Source organism: Netta rufina, assembly GCF_964035555.1.
Source record: "Netta rufina genome assembly, chromosome: 4".
NCBI lineage: Eukaryota > Metazoa > Chordata > Aves > Anseriformes > Anatidae > Netta > Netta rufina.
In genome coordinates this window covers 74,871,958-74,890,152 of record NC_140127.1, presented here as the reverse complement: position 1 = coordinate 74,890,152, position 18,195 = coordinate 74,871,958, and the positions used below count along the sequence as shown (strand labels likewise).

The following is an 18,195-nucleotide window of genomic DNA, read 5'->3' as shown; positions in this document are numbered from 1 at the left end:
CCTTGTCTCGTGCTTCTGGGGAATAAAGGACAGCACACCCCTGGCACGAGGACACAGCACACGCACCAGCCGAGAGTCAGGTAAGGTGTGAAAAGGAAATATTTACAGGAATACGTGGCTTTTAATCTGAATTTATCTAGTACCTTCAGCTGCACGCTTTGGTTGTACCTTCACGTGCTAACCTCAAAAGCCCTCTACGTACCCGTGTGCTAGCACCGAGCTGAAGGCACTTAGCAGAATTTAACAGCTTTGCAGAAGCTGTTTTCCAAGCCCCGATCTCTCTGGGAATTTCACATTTGGCAGAGAGCTTCGACTATTTTCACGAGGGCGCATATTTCAGCTGGCTTAATCAGCGTGATCACCTCCTTTCTGCTTAGCACCGTGCTCTGACAGCAGGGTACAAACAATCAGAAGCAGGAAAAGGACATCTGCTTGAATGCCTGGCTACAAAAGGAGAAGGAACAATTCCGTACACCTCTTTACAGCACCTAAGATCTCACTTCAAGCCTCACAAAGTGACGATTCTCCAAGCCTCTCCAGACTTGCAAACAAAGGCTGAAGGAGCTGTCACGGTGACATTAACACGGACCCATGAGCAGCATTTCCCTTCTGATAAAAACATAAGGCAAATTATCCTCTAATGAGGAAAAAAAAAAAAAAAAAAGCTACGAGGGTTAAGCTGATTATAGGAATTGCTGGGGCTGTTTTGTCTGTAACAACATCCTTTCAAAACGTTTTTAAGTCGTAATTGTGAACTGGCTGCAGTTGCATTTTTACTACCTGCGAACATGAAGGTGTTGCCACTTGCAGCACCTAACTTTGATCTTCACCACAACAAAATATCGGGCTCCTCATCCAGTTAATAGCCAGTGGTAGGCCTTCGGTTCCAGCGTTGTGGACAGCTCTCTGGAATAGCTTAGCCTTTGCCTTTGAGTATCTTGGGAGCTTAGGTATTTAAGTTACTCATCCAAAATAAATGTCTGGAGTAGACAAAGTGAATACCATTCCGCCCCCACCCACCAGACCTCCTAAACCAAGAGAAGGCTAAAGAAAAACATACCCTGCTACTTGAATAAGGTCTAAACCTCCAGGAGGCTGAGAGACCTCAGCCTAAAAGGTGTGGAATGCGAATGAAATCATTTGTGCTGTCACGTAACTTGTTCCCATCCACAAACCTCTCTACTTAAAGATTCAGGGAACGTGACTTACCACGCAGCTGTTAGCATCGAGCATCAGAACCGACCAAACCAAGTTTTAAAGACTATACAAAAGGATTTTGGAGTTCTTGCATCAGCCTAGCACTATGAAAAATGTATTTCAACAGGTCAGGTGCTCGGAACCACTGCACCATCCATTGGATGGCAGTCACAGGAGGCACACTGAACGGGCTGCTCCAAAAACCTCTGCCAGAGGTCACTGTAAGCAATACACAATCAAATACAGGAACAGCAGGGAGATGAAGAGGTCTGAAAGACTCCTCCCATTTCAGAGGACCTCTGTAAAACGGATCGATGGTTCTCGTGGCGTTTTCACAGCCTGGAGAGGAAGTCAGCATCTCAAATGCAGCATTACAGAAATTGACTGTTCACGAACAAGTTTTAACAGTTTGCTTTTTTTCATAATGTCAAAAGTTAACATAGACTGAATCCCAATCATCTGAATGGCCCACTATAACAAGAGTTCAATTTTTTCATTCTTTACTTACACAGATGCATTTATTCTGATTTTCCACGCAGTTTCAATGAGCAGCATATTTTATACAGCAAGCCGCAAATTCAGGAGGTAGTTTGCACAAAGTCAGCAAAATAAACTTATTTCACAAGAATAACTAACAAAAAAAGACCTCGGTGCATACAAACCTCACCAAAAGCCAAGGTGTTTACTACACTCACCTTCCTTCAATGAGCCAGGTGCATTTGGTTTTGTATTTGTAGTTCCCAGGCCCATCCGTTACATACCCTGAAGGTCCGGTGAGTCTGTAAATAAAAAATGATCATCACAAGCATTAGGCTCCAATGTTTTAACACAAATAAAGGATATCCTGAATTTAGGGAGAGCCACGATTAGATTTTCACTTACTCAATAGGCATTAAAAACAGACCAACAACGCCACGTGAAAGTGTCAGGATTCTGAAGTCCCTGTACACGCTTCCTGATGCCCGTCCTTGCAGAATGAGTAAAGGGTGATGGTTTCTCTATCAGACTGATGGTATTTCAGATTAACACTCCATTAAAGAGACCTACCACAAGGCCTAACACACAGACACAAAAGCCCAGGGATGTAAAAGCAGAAAGTACGGTCGGACTCATTCATCCCAGTACACACAGTGAACACCAGCACTTAAAACCATTAAATGTTCAAGATGCCACTGAAAGACTGAAGGGAACCAAGCCAGTGGAGTAAGTAACTTTTATTTACATCTGCAAAATGTCACAGCACAAGTCCTGGGCAACTGCATTTATCTGTACTACTCACAGCCACGTACAAACAGGCAGCCACAAACCCACTGAAGGGCACCTGGATGAAAAGCTTGCCAGCAAAGGTAAAACATACGTTGGAACTGTGCTTAACCCTTTGTTGCAGCACAAAGGAAACTGATATTCTTGCTAGTAGTCCTGCTCAAAGCACGACAGCCACGCAAACACATAGAGCAAGGCAAGCTGGAGGCAGGTCTGCTGGCTGGAGCTGTGCCTTCTCTCTTCTGCGGATTTTAACCTCGGTAGGTTTTCCCCAGGGACCATGGCCAGGAGTCTGTGGCAGCAGATCTGGTACAGCGCTTGGGTTTCCAAAAATCAGGCACTGAGATTCTGCATCGTCTGTCTTCGTGCGGAGCCTGGCAGGAGCACACACGGGCTGAAGACAAATCCAAGAGCCAGAGCATTCGGATGCACCCTCCCATCTCAGGTCAAAAATTCAAGATCAGTTTCAGCTGAGGTACAGCAAAAAGCATTGAAAACAAAAATTATTAGGGCAGGATGAAGTGAAACAGAAGCAGCAGCTGAAGACACCCAGGCACCACGCTGTGGCAGAGCTGAGGGACGATTCCTGCCCAGGTAGGTTAGAAACTCCATCACCCACCTGTGCCTGGAGCTAATCAAAGCCTCCTGGAAAACTACTATTATCCTACTTAAAACAGTTGTAGTAAAACAAAAGCAGTCTGCAAAATCAAATTCAGCAAAAAGAGAGAAGGAACCAATCCCAGGAGTTCCCTAAAACAATATCTTGAAACCCTTTACTGGGTCTTTTTCTGGAGATCCATTAATATCATCTAATCTTTTTCAAATATCTTGACTGAGTCAAAAATGGTTTTCCAGAATCTTTTCTGTAGAGCATTTTAAAGTTTACACACAGTTCATTTCTAATCCAAAATAAATAAATAAAAGAACAACAAAGCACACAACAAAGTATATAGGATTTTTCGGAACCAGGTTCCTCTTCCTCCACATTAACTTCTTATAACACTTTTCAACCTCAGAAATGTAGTTCAAGATTTTTAAGGACTGTTTCTGAGGTTCTGCAGGTTTACATTTAGGCAAGTGAAGGAATAGATAACAGTTTTCAGGAGCACCTTTCATGGTGATGTGCACACACACAAGTTTACACACATGCTCACACATTTTTAAAGGTTCAGCATCTTTGAAAATTCAAGGGTCTTATCTACTGATACAGAATTTGCACAACTAGATGCAAATTCCTAAGTGTAGAAACTAATAACTGGTCCTTTTGTCTAACAACAACAACAAAAAATCATCTTTTTGGAAATAACATCTCCGGAAAAGCTAGGAATCAAATTATACCAGTACTTCAATGCTGACAGCGCTTTGCATGCCACCAAGAGCAAACAGACTTTGGGAACCTGAGCAAGTCTTGCAAGCTAAAAACAATCTTATGCAATCTGCCAAGCTCTCAGAAAGCCCCTGCTCAGAAAACTCTTTGAACAATTTTCTCTGGAAACAATTACTAAATCCTTCACTGCCGAAACACTATCAAGAGCGATGCAAAAAAAAAAAAAGAAAAAATCCCTTAAATCCCGGCCGTGTCAGATCTCGGGGAAAAACCTGAGAATTTCAACACTGACACAACTTACGGTCATATTTCAGCAAAGCGAAACCAAAACCCAAAGTTTAGTTTATAAAAAAATAACCAGTCGTATTTCATAGAATCATAGAAATAGGATCAGAGAGGCTGGAAAATCCCTCCGAGATCATCTGGTCCAACCGTCCCGCTGCCACCACTGTCACCACTGAACCACATCCCCAAGCATCATGTCCAACCTTGCCTTGAACACCCCCAGGGACTGTGACACCACCACCTCCCTGGGCACCCTGTTGGTTTTCCCTGATATGCTGTTAATTAAACGCTTATCTCTAAGTTACTCAGGCTCCTTACTAAGCTTTAAAAACCGCTGCTGTTACAGACAAATAAAGGATATTAAAAAAAAAAAAAAAACAGTTCAAGCTTCTGAAAGCTTCGTGCTCAGTACCTTTGGGCACTGATACCTAGGACACCTCCTAGACAATGTTGTTTTGTTGTTTTTTTTTTCTACAAGAAAAGGTTCATGAAGGCAACACATGAGGAGTTCAAGGAGGAAAAACTCCCCGGGAGCAAAGAACTTGAAGGCAGGAGGTTTCTGTGACTTACAGGGGGGCTATGTCCAGAGCTCTCGGGACATACAACAAAAAAAATCCTCACCGCAGGTACCGTACTACCAGGGGACTGTCTTTTCCCTACTAAACTCTAGAAATGTGAAGTCCTGAGGATATTGTGCTGTGTTCTCCCAGTGCTCAACTCTTTAACTTTATTGTGCAGATTTCTAATTTTATCACCCAAATGCATAATCAACGCCACAAAGTTTGGAAAGGTGTCAGCTCCCATTTAATCTCACTAATTAATTCCATGCCCTCGATGGGCTCTCCCTACACGTACCTGTGCTACTCAGGGGTTACGTCCACGCTGCTGCCCCCTCTGAACACAAAAAAGGGAGGTCCTTGGGGCGTTGGGTGATGCAGATACAGGTGAAAGCCATCAACACAGCACAGACAGCACCTCAGCACCTACAAACTACAATATTGCCTTGAAAACCACCTGGTGGAAAAGCTAGTTCAAGTTTCTGGTCACAAAACTCAGACTTGAACACATCTCTTTCTGCTCGTGTGCACACAGACGCGGCTCAAGGCTTGCTCCAAACACCGCTAGGCACCAACAGCGCGACTTACAACCCATGGAAATTTCTCACTGATTTTCACCCAGGCATACCAGATAAACCCCAGTGGTTTTAATGACGTGAGGAACATGAGAAGCGTGTATTTCTTAAATACCAATTAGCATACACTGACAAAGCTCCTTCTGAGAACATGAACTGCACAAGCAGGCAGACTCCAAGCTGTTATCTAATTATCATCTAACAAACCAAAGTTACCATCCAAGTACAAACCACAGACACAAAACAGCTCAGACCTTTGGAGTAAATCATCTTGAGGCACTTACTTCCGAAACACCACAACACCAAAGGTACACTGGCATATATTGAATATATTCAGAGTAGTACAGAAGAGGAGCTGCAACTCGCCTTTCCTTCACCACTCACCAGAGCAGGCAAGGGGGCTGCTTGGGCTTGTAGGGCAAATTCATCCTTTACCTTAATCCTCAACCTCTGATGGATCAGCAAAGGATCTCAGAACAGTTTGTGTTGCTTTCAGTGGGACTGCAGAGATGCTTGCATGGCCACAGCCAGCACTTTAGGATGCTCACTAGACTTTTGGCACAGCCTTGCTGTTAAAAAAAAAAAAGCAGAAAACACCCAAGCCCGCAATGGCTCGCCCTAATTTTGAAGTCGCTAAAACTAGAGACTGATGCAAACGAGGAGTTTTCCTCCTCTCTCCCTTTTCTTTCCCGAGTGCCTCAAGAAAGCCCCAATTAAAAGCCATTGTTTTGGGTAAATCTGAAGTTGCATCCAATAAAGAAAGGGCTGTTACGGCCTATTACCAGAACAATGGCATTCTCTCCTAAATTGATTACCGACTTAGCTTTGTTCATTTCTCAAAATAAAATAAAATAAATAAATACATAAAAAGCACAGATTTTAAGGGCTATATCCTTCTATGGTTTGCTATAAAGAAATGCCCTAATTTATAGGCATGGAATAGCCGCATACAGAATGACAGAAACAGACACACAGATTTTCTTTTATCTGTTTCATGAATTTCTAGCACAACATCCACTCTCTGCCAGCTAGGTGCCACAGCTCAAATGAACTAATTCCTACATGCCAGCTCTTATGCAGGACACTACTACAAAATTAATTTTGATAAGGATTTATAAACACTCCACAGGGAGGATTTATAAACCCTCCACAGCTTGCTACGACCACAGCCGATCTGAACACTCAATTTTTGGAAACCAAGAGCTCAGCATTGCCACAACAACATCATTTATTGCCACACCGTGTGCCACAGAGAGGCACACAACCATGAAATGCGTAGAAAATCTGGTGGCTTTGCAAGCAAAAAGCATTTTTAACCAATCTCATAGCAACTAATCGCTGTTCCAGCGCTTGCAAAACCATCCCCAGCATTGCCTCGATCAGGGTTTTCCTCCCAGAATTGGGTATTTCAAGGGTGCTCCGGGCTTCCCTGCCAATCTCACCGTGGCAAAGAGGTCAGAGAAGTCTGACAATCACTCTCCACTCAATAGCTTCTGTTTTCATCCCTCTTTCAGCTAAATTGATGCTGAAGAGCTGCCTTGCTTCGAAAAAAAATCAGCGAGTGGCACTGCTAATTTGATGTGGGAAACGTGGTTTCTTCAAAGGAGAGCTTAGCTTCGTCCTTCTCTGGGAGATATGTAAATATATGAAAAGTGATTTCCTGGCTGCCGATCAGAGATAAGGGCAGAGCCTGCAAAGCTCAGCAACGCCTGAGAGGACGGTCAGAGAAATTACAGCAGGTAAAAATGTATCCCCACAACCAGCGATGCTCCTAACCACATTTAATCCCTTTGTTCCTGGAATATCCACCTTGATCTAACAAAATGCTGTGCTCCCAACAAGGCAGAGCCAATGCTGAGAGCCTCAGAGAGAGCAGAAGGCACAAATGCTCCAAGAACCTTAAAAATCACCAAGTCACCAAGCTGGAAACCAAATACTTTCTCTTTTTTCCTCTTCTCCAAAGGCTACAAACAGTATCGGCACTAGGGTCCTGTTCCTGATGCTGTCCCAGCTGCTGCTCTTCTGCTGTCACCGGAGACAAATGCCACCAAAGTCAGCTGTTTTGGGGCTGGCCAGTGCTTTGCACTTCAGCTCCTCTTTCTGGAAGAAGTTGCTTTCTCTCTTACCCTACAAACATTGAAGTGACAATAAGTAAGAGAATTATATCCATGAAGAAACCGCACGACAAAACACCGAATTACCCAACTTCAACATTCAAGGCAACAGAAACAATGAAGGAAGAGCTGATTTCCCTCCCTAATGCCAATCCCACACACATTGGAAGCACTGAAAATCACACCAGATCCCAAAGGACCTCAACATTTCTTCCATCTGACAGCCGCCAGCCACAGACTGCCTCATCATCGCACTTGAAGAACGTCATCACACATGAAGAACTGTAGCTCCACCTGATGTTCCTGCCCCCGAACTGGTCCCGCAATTACATTCATATGGAAATCATCCCCAGTTTAGATTCCTATCTCCATTTCCTCCCTTTTATTCCTCTCCTTGTATCTGGATTTCCAGCCCCTTGACCCAAGCGCCCAGGCCGCAGGTAGGCCGGAGCCTTGGGCACCTCGCCTGCTGCAAATTCTTCCTCCTATTCCAACTCACTGTGAGGGGGAACACCAAACGATGACATTATTATTACTCTGGGACCCTCTTCTTTAAACAAGGAGTACTTTGGAGGTGCACATTTCTGTGGCTTTGCTCTACTGTCAACCCTCACAAAACGCCGATCTCTGCCTCCACGCCTCAGCCGGAACCGTTCTGAATCCATCATTCCCATCTTGGCTGCCGGTGACTGTTTCCAAAACACTTCTCCCAGTGGCCGTATTCCAGCCAGAAATAATTCCACGACAAAAAAACCCTTGGATACCTCCCCCTGAAGGCCACCTTGACCTGAGGCAGCCGCCTTGCAGATGGCGCGCCCTGTGGCAGCTGTCTGTGAGGCTCATCTACCAGTTGCACTATGCTTTCCCCATCTGCTCACAAATCCATTTATTGGATCTTGGCCTCGTTCTTTGGAAGGAAGAGAATTCAGCTGCAGGCGTATGATGCTCAGAACAACTCAAGGCTCATCCCCTGCCGGTGGTCCTGCACCTCACCCCATGCTAATGGCCATAGTATTGCCAAAATCCGAACACCCTGGGAGTCCAAAGGAAGAGGAAAGCCCGTTATTGCAATTAGCACAGAGATCATCAAAAGCTAACGAAGCTCCAGAGCCAGGCAGGTCCCGTTGAGGTCTACCACTGGATGATCAAAAAAAATTAACTGCATTAAATGATCCAGCCTAATATAGAAGATATACAACATCATCTATGCTTAAGTATGGCACAGCTAGGAAAAAATAATGGTTCCGAATATACCCAGAAGCAGGGAAAAAAATCAAAACTATTTTTTCCTAAATCTGTTTTCAAGTCCCAGTTTGCATTTACCAAATTTGAGCTCCAATCATCAAGTGTTTGTCTACTTTTCTACAGTGGGGCAAGGGCAAAATCTGTTATCGAAATTCATCATCCTGTAGTGCTGCTCTATTTTCTAAGTTTCTACCTAGAATTTAAGAGACACCGCTAGTCCTACACAATATTTTCTGCATTTCAACTTCTCCTTGTCAATATTTTCTGCATTTATCAATAAGTTCATACCTACAAGATACCTAACTTGTGTTAGGGTAAAAAAAAATCAGTGTAATTTTAAGAGCAATGAGTCTATACACACATTTGGTCTACAAAGAATTTAAAACCAATTTAACACATACAAATTTTTCAAGAACTTGCTAGCTCAAAGGCTTCCGAACACAAAATATTTTACAGATGAGCTATTTTAGGCTGTTTCAGGACATGGTTTGCTCTTCTGGTTCTGCCGATCTGAACTCATTTTCCTAGCAGTTAACATCTTTTCGCTCATTATTCTGCCCTCCCTAAGTTAATTGTCATTCACACTTGGTTGCAAATAGCACCCGAGGTTTGTTGGATGATTTTTCAGCACTTTCCCAAAATTAGAAACGTTCAATTAATCAAAAACGTATCTTAAGTACATGTATAAGCATCTCGATTGCAGTATATCACACCTGTGTACATTGTAAATAAGCCATCATAATTATAATTTTTCAACCACACGCGCTCAGAAGTGATAGACACATCAATCTTCTCCCAGAGCTGAAGAGCTCTTGGCTTCAGTATGTTTTCAAGTCACCAGTCCTATACTTAAAACCCAGGAAAAAGCATTCGCTGGCGGCACGTGCAAATGAAAAGGGGCTGAGCTGCTGACTTCACCCTCCAGTCAGCTGCAAAATGAAATAAACTCGGTTTAAGGCCACCCCCGTGGAGCAGAGGACCCGCATCCTTCGGCGGTATGCTAAGACAAGGTCAAAATCCCAAGTCTAAGGAAAATCAAGCCAAAATCCTCCTCAACCACGACACCTGAAGTCAGCTGAAGCATGCCCAAAATCCTGGCCCCCCTCCAGTGATGCTGCTTTCTAGGGCAGGTGCTGAATGCAGAAACCGGGGGTAGCATTCACAAAAAAGCTCCAGCCTCAGATCAGTCAGTTTTGCAGCAAAAAAAAAAAAAAAAGGGAAAAGGAAAATATTGAGATAGCCTATAAATAAATATCACAATCCGACCCACTTTCCTAATAGGGGTAGAAATAATTCCTTTTATTTCCTGCCTGACGTTTCAAAAATTTCTGAGCTACGAAGGAGCAGCATTACCTGCCGGGAAATGTTCTCAGGAAAAAAAAAAAAAAGAAAAAAATCAATAGAAAGCAGCTTAGGGTGATGGTTCACATCCATTCGGTTCTGTCTGAAAAAAAGGATTTTGATGCCAATCTGCAGGTGTGGTTCATTAAAGGAATAAAATAAACGTCCCAAGACCCAGATAGGGCTCTGTGAACTTACACAGTGACAATCGCTAACAAATTTTAAAGCACTTTCCTGGCTGAAACAGCACGGAGGAGGTTATGCAAAGAGCAGGAGATCGATACTGGAAGAGGAAGCCAGCGGAACACGTGTTTTGGGCTGCCTGGGTTTGTTTCCATCGATTTGCTGCTGCAACAGCTTTCAGTGACTATTCACAGGAGCTCCTGCAGCCAGCAACGTGCAGCAAGTCGCAGCTTTTGCTTCTGCTCCCGCACACCGGCGTCGTTCCACTGCAGCATCTGGCAACTTACGCATCCAAAAGCAAATGCAGAACATTCATCCGAGTTTATTAGTGAAATTATACCTTTATAAAAATGCTAAAAAGGCAAAATGTTCTCTGGGATGCCACTAGGAAGAATAAGACAACATTCATAGGAGCCCACGTAAGCACTCAGCGTTAAACTTGAGAGAGACCCAAGCGCAGCCCCCTAGAAGTGTGGATGTCTATATCATGAGGATACGCTGTCTGCCCCCAAAATGTCCTTCTCCTCACATTTATTACCTTAAAATATAAAAAGTGTTAAAGTAATATTTGGTTTTAAGAAAGGGATGGAGAAGGAATTAAGCAGAGCAGATGGAGAAATGCCCATAGTACCCAACCTTTTTGTACCGTACAATCTTCTCAAGTCCAATTAAAAGATTCCCTTTTGTACTCATTTCACTGAATTCTGCTCCCAAACGCCCTGTGCAGCCGCATAAGCTCTCTCCTGATGGTCCCCCCAGCACATTTACCCAAGAGATGATGAGGGATTGATGGGCTGGGGGCTGCAATGGGCAGCTCATGGGGCTGAAAGGGGGCTGAAAGCAGTCACTGCTGGCTCTCAACCACAGAGCCCACTTCTGCCCCTCCATCAAATGCTTTTTGGCAGCTGCAGAAGTAACCAGAGATGAGCAGCCACCTCCTTAACATGCAAATCTTATGGATAATCTTGGATATACCCTGTATATCTTATGACTGGCAATATCCAGGAGAAAAAAAAAGAGAGGAACAAAAGCCATCCCTTCTAATTTCTGGATTTGTATGGATTTGGCTTGCCCGGCCACACGTGGTAGAGAACTGTAATCATCCTCCCCGCACATTTCGTGCATCAGTCCTTCCCCCCTCCCCTCCCATTTTCCACTTCAAGCCAGCTGCTCTCCCATCCCGTGGTCTGTTTTGCTGAGTTCCTGACGACAGCAAGAAGGATGATTGTAACCCCGAGCAGAAAAGTGAGCGGTATTTTCCCCCCCGTGACTCAGTTTTAATGAGAGCAAATCCGTACAAAGTCGGGAAAAAAACAACTAAATATCGAACACTTCAAGTATCTTGTCAAGGCAGATGCACGCACTTAGCTTCTCAATAAGTTCCCCATTGTTAGGTAGAACAAAACGCAGAAAATAAATAAAAAATATAATAAAATACATAATAAAAGTCCAAGCTTTGAGCAGTATGAAGCATCATGTTCTTGCTCCTCTCGTATTCAGTGGCAGCACTGTGCTGAACTCATCCACATGCTGCACCCCCAAGCAGAAGCACCGTGGATGCCAACGTGGAAAATCTAACATCAGGATGGCAAAAAAAGGGGGAAAAGAAGCATATTGAACCATAAAGCTACTCAAGAAGTAATTCATTATCAATATGCAACCCTTGCACACCCCTGTGTTAACAGCAAGCTGTATTTTCAGCAGCAACCCTGATGTTTAAGGTCTGCTCAGCACCACTGTGCATCCCTTGGGTGACAAAATCCACAAGTGCAAATGCTTCTCTTCTGTCAGATAACCTGGTGATGTTTTTATTAAAAACTGGTGAAATTCCTCTGAAAGAATCAACAGGTTTGATCAACTCCATGAACTCACTGCAAATCCCTCATTTAATTGTAAGGAAATGCAGTTGGGGACATGATGCTGTTCACGCCCATGAGATGGGAATTCCCCTCTTTTAGTTTATACCCAACCAGATCCAGCATCCTGGCTTAGTGGAAGGAGAGAAAAGGTCGTGGTTGGCGTAGATTTGATGGAATTAAGTCAATCCCTTAAATCAAGACTTGTTCTGCTGGCACAGAGCAGTCAAACCACTCCGCAGCTCGCTCCACCAGCAAGCCTCAATTTTTCCACGAGCTCCTTGCGGGAATGAAGTAAGCCCACGCTGCTCAACCCAGCACAACGTTTTCTTAAAGAGCCCAAGAAAATCAAGGGAACAACACCCAGTAACCCAACAGATCTCAGCTCCTGCAGGTGAGGATGTAAAGGGATTTTCAAACATCATTTCTCGACCTCCTCATGCCCACCCAGCAAGTGCCAGTGACTTAACAGCAGCAGCCCGTCCAAGTTGGCTCTTCTCAGCAAATTCCTACAGCTAGGACCAGAGGGAATGGCCTCAAAGATGCTCCAGGAGAGGCTCAGGTTGGAAATGAGGAGACATTTCTGTCAGAAAGAGCAGTCAGGTGTAGGGATGGGGTGATAGTGAGGTGGTGGAGTCACCGTCCCTGGGGGTGTTCAAGGCAAGGTTGGACGTGGTGCTTGGGGACATGGTTCAACGGGTTCTAGGCTATTAAAACACTTAGCCTTGCTTCCTCAACTGGAATATAGTAAATAGCAAGAAAAACTATACAGAAATGAAACAAATACCCTTAAAAAAAAAAAGAAAAAGATGTTTTACATGATCTTTAACCAATTAAAGACTAAGAAACTGTTTTCTATTTGGAGTGAAGCTTGAAGAGTTGAAGACGAGGCACTGATTTGCACATAATGCCGAATTCATGGTCTGTGCCAATGCAGCCTTAGCAACAGACCGGCTAAAATATCTTCATATCCAAGATCCGCCAGCGTTTCTTTACACGACAAACACCTCTCAAGTGTTTGTCTATGAAACAGCTCGGGGGAGCAGGGGAGGTCACAGCCGCCAGCCCCCTGATTTCGCAGCAGGAGAGGCGGGCACGCACGCAGAAGCCTGTTTTCTTTCTTGAAAAGTCAGCATCTTAGCACGCAGGTCTCTTGATAACCTCCACAGATGTTTTTTTCCCTTAAAATAAATAAATAAAAAGGCAAAGCCAACCCAACAGGTGGGCTAGGCAATGAACTCTGGGGTCAACCCACAAAGCAAAGCAATTGGGGGCATCCTTGGGGAGCATCTGAAGAGCCCAAAGCCATCCAGCAAAGGACCGGCCGCCCCCAGGGCTACAAAAATCATTGTTTCCGTCTCCGATCTGCCATATGCACCTCTCCCAACACCTCTGAAATGACTTCAGGAGGAGTTATTTTTGGGCGGCAGCGGGAAAAAATGAAATTCCATCTGCTCCCAACAGATTTGTGGCAACAAAACCAAAAACAGGGGCTGAAGGCTGCTTATGCAAAGTTTTGAAATAACCTCTCTCTCTCTTCACTATCAAAATGAGAGTTGACACACAGGCCATATCTCAACTAACCTTTTCTGGGAAAAAAAAAAAAATAAAAAAAAAATCCTATTTTGTTATTTAGGATTTAGCCATCATGAGTTCTTTCCTCATTCAGGTAATATCTACAGGAAAAGCACATTGACACTAACTAGGAATTCTGCACAAGATCTTCCATTCATATTTTTTTTTTTTTGTTAAGAAACCCAGAAAAGGAATGATTTTGCCTTATCCCAGTTTCCCAGTTAACTTCCTGCAGTTCCATTTAGTTACCTCTCTGCACAGCCAAAATGTCCTAAAAAACAATTTGAAAGAGCAACACCGACCACCTACTCTAACCACCCTTAAGCCCTGCAAGAAAAAAGCTCACTCCTGCCTTTAAAATGCTGAAAACGAGACTCAAAACTTCCTATTTGTCCCACGGACACTCCACTTCTGTGGAGTCCTCCGGAGCAGGAATGTGTAAACCACTTCACATCGAGTGCTTGGCTCCAACACTGCCCCATTGTCCTCCTGCTGCTGTCCTGGGAGGACTCGGGAGGTGCTGGCATGACTCCAGAGCAGGCTCCGGCATCCCACGCGTGGGTCAAGTCCAGCAATAGCCAACCTGGGTGCTGACAAGGCCGTTTTCCCCCAAATTGTGCTTTTCTTCGTGGCCCTAAGCTGTTCTGCCCTGCTGTCGGGCAGATTAATGGTCACGGCCGCAGCACCGAGCACAATCTCGGTGGAAGAAGTAGTCATTTATGCTGGTTAATGCAATAAATAGTGCTAATACCAAATTGCAAGTTATTAAGAGGAGGGAAATTGAAGGTGAACGGCTTCCAGACCTAACAACAAGCGTATCGATGCATCATAAGGTCAGGAACTTCCTCTCATTTGCTGCACTTTCAATTAATCTGCCAGAGGTAATTTATAGAACGAGGGCTAAGAAGCGAAGCAGTCGCAGTAATAAATTCCTCTCTGACACCCAGCACAAAGATACCACTCGCTGGAAGGAAACGTTTTCAGGAACCAGTTGGTTCTTACACCAAAATCACCTCTCCAAAACATAAAATAAAGATTCGGGTGGCTGTTTTAATTTAAAGGCAGGATATCTCGAGTTGGAAGGGACCCACGAGGATCTGAGCCCAGCTCCCGGACCTGCTACCTGCAGCCACTCCTGATGGGATGGAGAAGTTTTACAGCGGCCTCTACAAACTTCTTGCAACTACGACCTGCAGGAGACTCACTCACAGAGGTCTCAAAGCGAAGAACAGCAATAAAAAAAGGCTGCACGGTGTTTTCTCTGAAACCTTTACACCTGCACGTCCGATTTCCGAGCATCGGGGTTACCGGGAGCTCTCCTGGGTGGGGTTCCCACAGCACAGGTCACGTTTGAGCCCTTTTGTACTCGAACACGGAGCTGCAATCTCTTCCTGGAGGACAAAAGGCAAACGTGATATACAGGCAGGAAGGCAGGACCCACAGGCCCCACAAAACCCCAACAGGACGAGGACAGGGACCCAATTTGTTTTTCCCCTTCAGCCCGCCCGCACAAACAGATGCGTCCTCGCCCCCAAGAGCTCCGCGGGGCTATTTTGAGAATTTTGCATCTCGTTATTTAATTTATTTATTAGAGCCCGATCTGGGGAGACAAAACTTGCTCCAAGCATTCGGGTTTTTATTTAGATTAAGCCAGGCTGTTCAGACTGGCTCGGAGTCAAATTGTTCCCGCTAATTACAGTCCCTATTTTAGAGAAAGTGGGAACGCTCAGATTCTCCAGCTGCACAGCTCTTTGCTTGGGGTGTGGGGGGGTGTTTCTCCTCTCAAGTTGAACGAGCAGAGTTTGAAAGCATCCAACAGTTCTCAACCTAGGAGATGGCATTCCCCGGGAAACCAGTCCATTTACCTTTTAGCCGAAAAATTAAAGCCCGTTAACCGCTCATCATTAGTTAAATATTAGAGGTGAGAAGGCAGCAGCTGCCCTAGGGCCAGCATGCCCTGGCTTTGCCACCTTCAAATTGGGGTTAAGGGGCAGTAACACCCCAAAAGCTGTAAGGATCAGCAGCATTTAAACACTTACCATCAGCTACATAACAAAACTCAATGATATTTTTTCCCCCTCTCCATCCTAAACAACTATCCAGAAGGGCAGGTAGTCAAAAGATGTTTTTTTCCTCCCTCCTAAACAACTGTCCACAGGGGCAGATAGTCAAAAGACAGAAAAAAAGACTGATAAATAATAAATACCCAGCATTTTAAGAGCTGGGCCATTCATTTAAAGGCTTAACCCAAACCTCCGCTTTCTGCTGCAGATGACCAACGATTTTAACACGCGCTCCAAGTGTTTCATGAAGAGCAAACACCCAAAATCCTTGAAAGCAGACAGGGCTCTTCAGCCAAAGCCAATCATTAAACTCGCCCACCCGATGCAGGACGGGAGCTTTCACAACAGGAGCAAACCGGGCGCTTCCACGGGGCTCGTGCCAAATTTGCAAGTTAAACAGCGCAGATTCGCTGCGGCTTCAGAAGCCTACTGAATTTGGGGACTATTTGCATGGGCAGCTTTATCACCTCGATAAGGTGGAGGACTTCATCCTGTTAATGTTGGCTGGCACGAGAATCAATAAGGAATTCACGCCCGGCGAGCGGGCAGGAACAAGTCGCAGCCGATCGATTTATTACGGGTTCGGCTTCGGAGCTGCCTCTCGCCTCCCATCGCTCCATAATGAACTGGAAAGCAGGCGTTTTCCCAAGGCTCTTCACCCTGGCTGCTCTGGAGAAGGAATTATTTCTACATGAGCAGTGCTGCGAGTCGTCAACAAGCAGACACCGCTCTGCCAAGCGAGCCCCGAAACTCCAAAGCCTCGTCCTGCCGATAATTTGCTGCGTGGCGTTGAGGAGCTTGCTTAATTCAGTCGTGTTTCCCCTCTGACCAAGCACAGAGGCACTGTCAGGATGAGGTTTTATAAATAAAAGTCTCAGGGCAGTGAAACAATACATAAAAGTTACGGTAGTAGCCACGTTTCGCACTAAGATTTTCAGAATTGTATTAAAAACGGTCACTTTTTGACCCAAAGAGGAAGGTTGCAAGAAAAAAGTGAAATAATTTATGGAAATAAATCTAAGGGAAAAAAAAGAGTGCATTAGGGACTTAGCACTTCTGTGCCCCTACAGAAATTTCACCCAAATATTTACTATTTAATCTATTTAACAGTATATTTACTATTTATATTTAATCTATTTAATAGTTAATTTACTATTTAATCTATTTAATCGTTGCTTCGCTGTCCCTCCCCAGCAGCATCACCTCCTGCGTGAGATTTTATTCGACTGTTCCAAGGCACTAAAAGCTAAACTGGCTGAAATGAACATCTCAATCCTTTAAGCACTTCTTGATCATATAAACAGTGACCACGAGTGCTGTTGGGTCTGTCACACTGGAAGTGGAAGATGCACTTTTCAGCAGAAAGCTCCAAAGAAATCCTTGGATTTCAATAAAACAGACCCCACAAACATTAATACATCGTAAGCAAGGAAAAAATGGACTTCCTGCAAATGATTTTACGTCCAGACCAGCTCTTAAGCCCCTCAAAAGGTCAGGTTTCCCTCCAAGTGGGATTTTTGGGTAGAAACGCTGAACTTCAAACCCTGACGCAGAGCAAAGCCTGGTGAGAGCACCCAGCCTGCTCCGCTGGCAGCTCTCCATGCCAACCAGCGTTGAGTGACAGCATAACCACATTATTTTGCTTTAATTATTTCCATTTGAGGTTGCTGCTCTGTACTAAGAGGGCTAGAGGACTTTATATAACCTTTTCACGCTGTTAAATCCTAACATGGAAATATTTCATTTGGGAAAAGACTGAGACAGTAACGATTAGGAAACAAAATATCCCCTTCCCCATCTACACTGCTAGACTGGGAGCTGAAAAGCAAGACGTAAATAAAAAAAAAGCCACCACAATCTTGGCTTCTAATACAATTTAATAGGTTTTCAAGGGGAAGATGGCACGACAAAAGGTCCTGCAGTTGCTGTATTCCACTTTGCAATGCTTCCTACTCGAGGCAGGTTTCCGCAGGCTGTACAGCAAGCAGGATCAGAGCGCCTGGGGCCACAGTGAATCATCCAGCTCTCCGCATCGAACGTGGGGATTGCTTCACGTCAAAAAATACCATTTATTCCGTTTTTCCAAATCGCAAGACGAGCATTGCACGCTTGGCAAAGGGAACCTTTGGTAACTGCAGCGATCGTTTGAGGCTCGCACCGCTGACGCGCTGTAACGTTAGGGGAGAAATAACTGCAGGCGAGAGCATTTGCTGATCAATAACCATGAACAACTTCAGTGCAAGCCTCAGCCAGGCTCCCTAAGCGTTAAACCTCAGCCAGACATCCTACAAATAAGAGCTGAGCGCTCCTCTTGGGTAACAAGGGGTTAGAAACCCACCGCCTGGTTAGAGGAGGTGACCCAGGAGATGCTTTTAGCGGTGCTTTAAATGATATTATTGTTTTCCCTCTTTTACCTCGCCGCCTCTTTATTTCATTTGGCCTTGTGAGAAGCTTCACGCTGACAAGTAACCGTTTAAAGACCAGTTACTGTAAGTCAGCACGAGTAACACGGCACCGCAGAGTGCTTTCACCCCGCTTCTGTCCCTTTGCTCATCCTTTTGCTTTCCCAGCGTGACGCAGGGATCTCCGCATCAGGATTCCCCGTGACACCACC

General features: G+C 44.7%; 1 protein-coding gene across 2 annotated transcripts in view; it reads right to left on the bottom strand.

The window, feature by feature from the left end:
- The window catches only part of ATRN (attractin), a 146,480-nt gene that overhangs the window by 114,484 nt on the left and 13,801 nt on the right, over positions 1 to 18,195 (bottom strand). For both annotated transcript variants that reach the window (XM_084286343.1, XM_084286344.1), the window contains exon 2: positions 1,893 to 1,976. In XM_084286343.1, the coding sequence (XP_084142469.1) occupies positions 1,893 to 1,976 (84 nt within the window). The remainder of the gene's footprint in view (positions 1 to 1,892; positions 1,977 to 18,195) is intronic.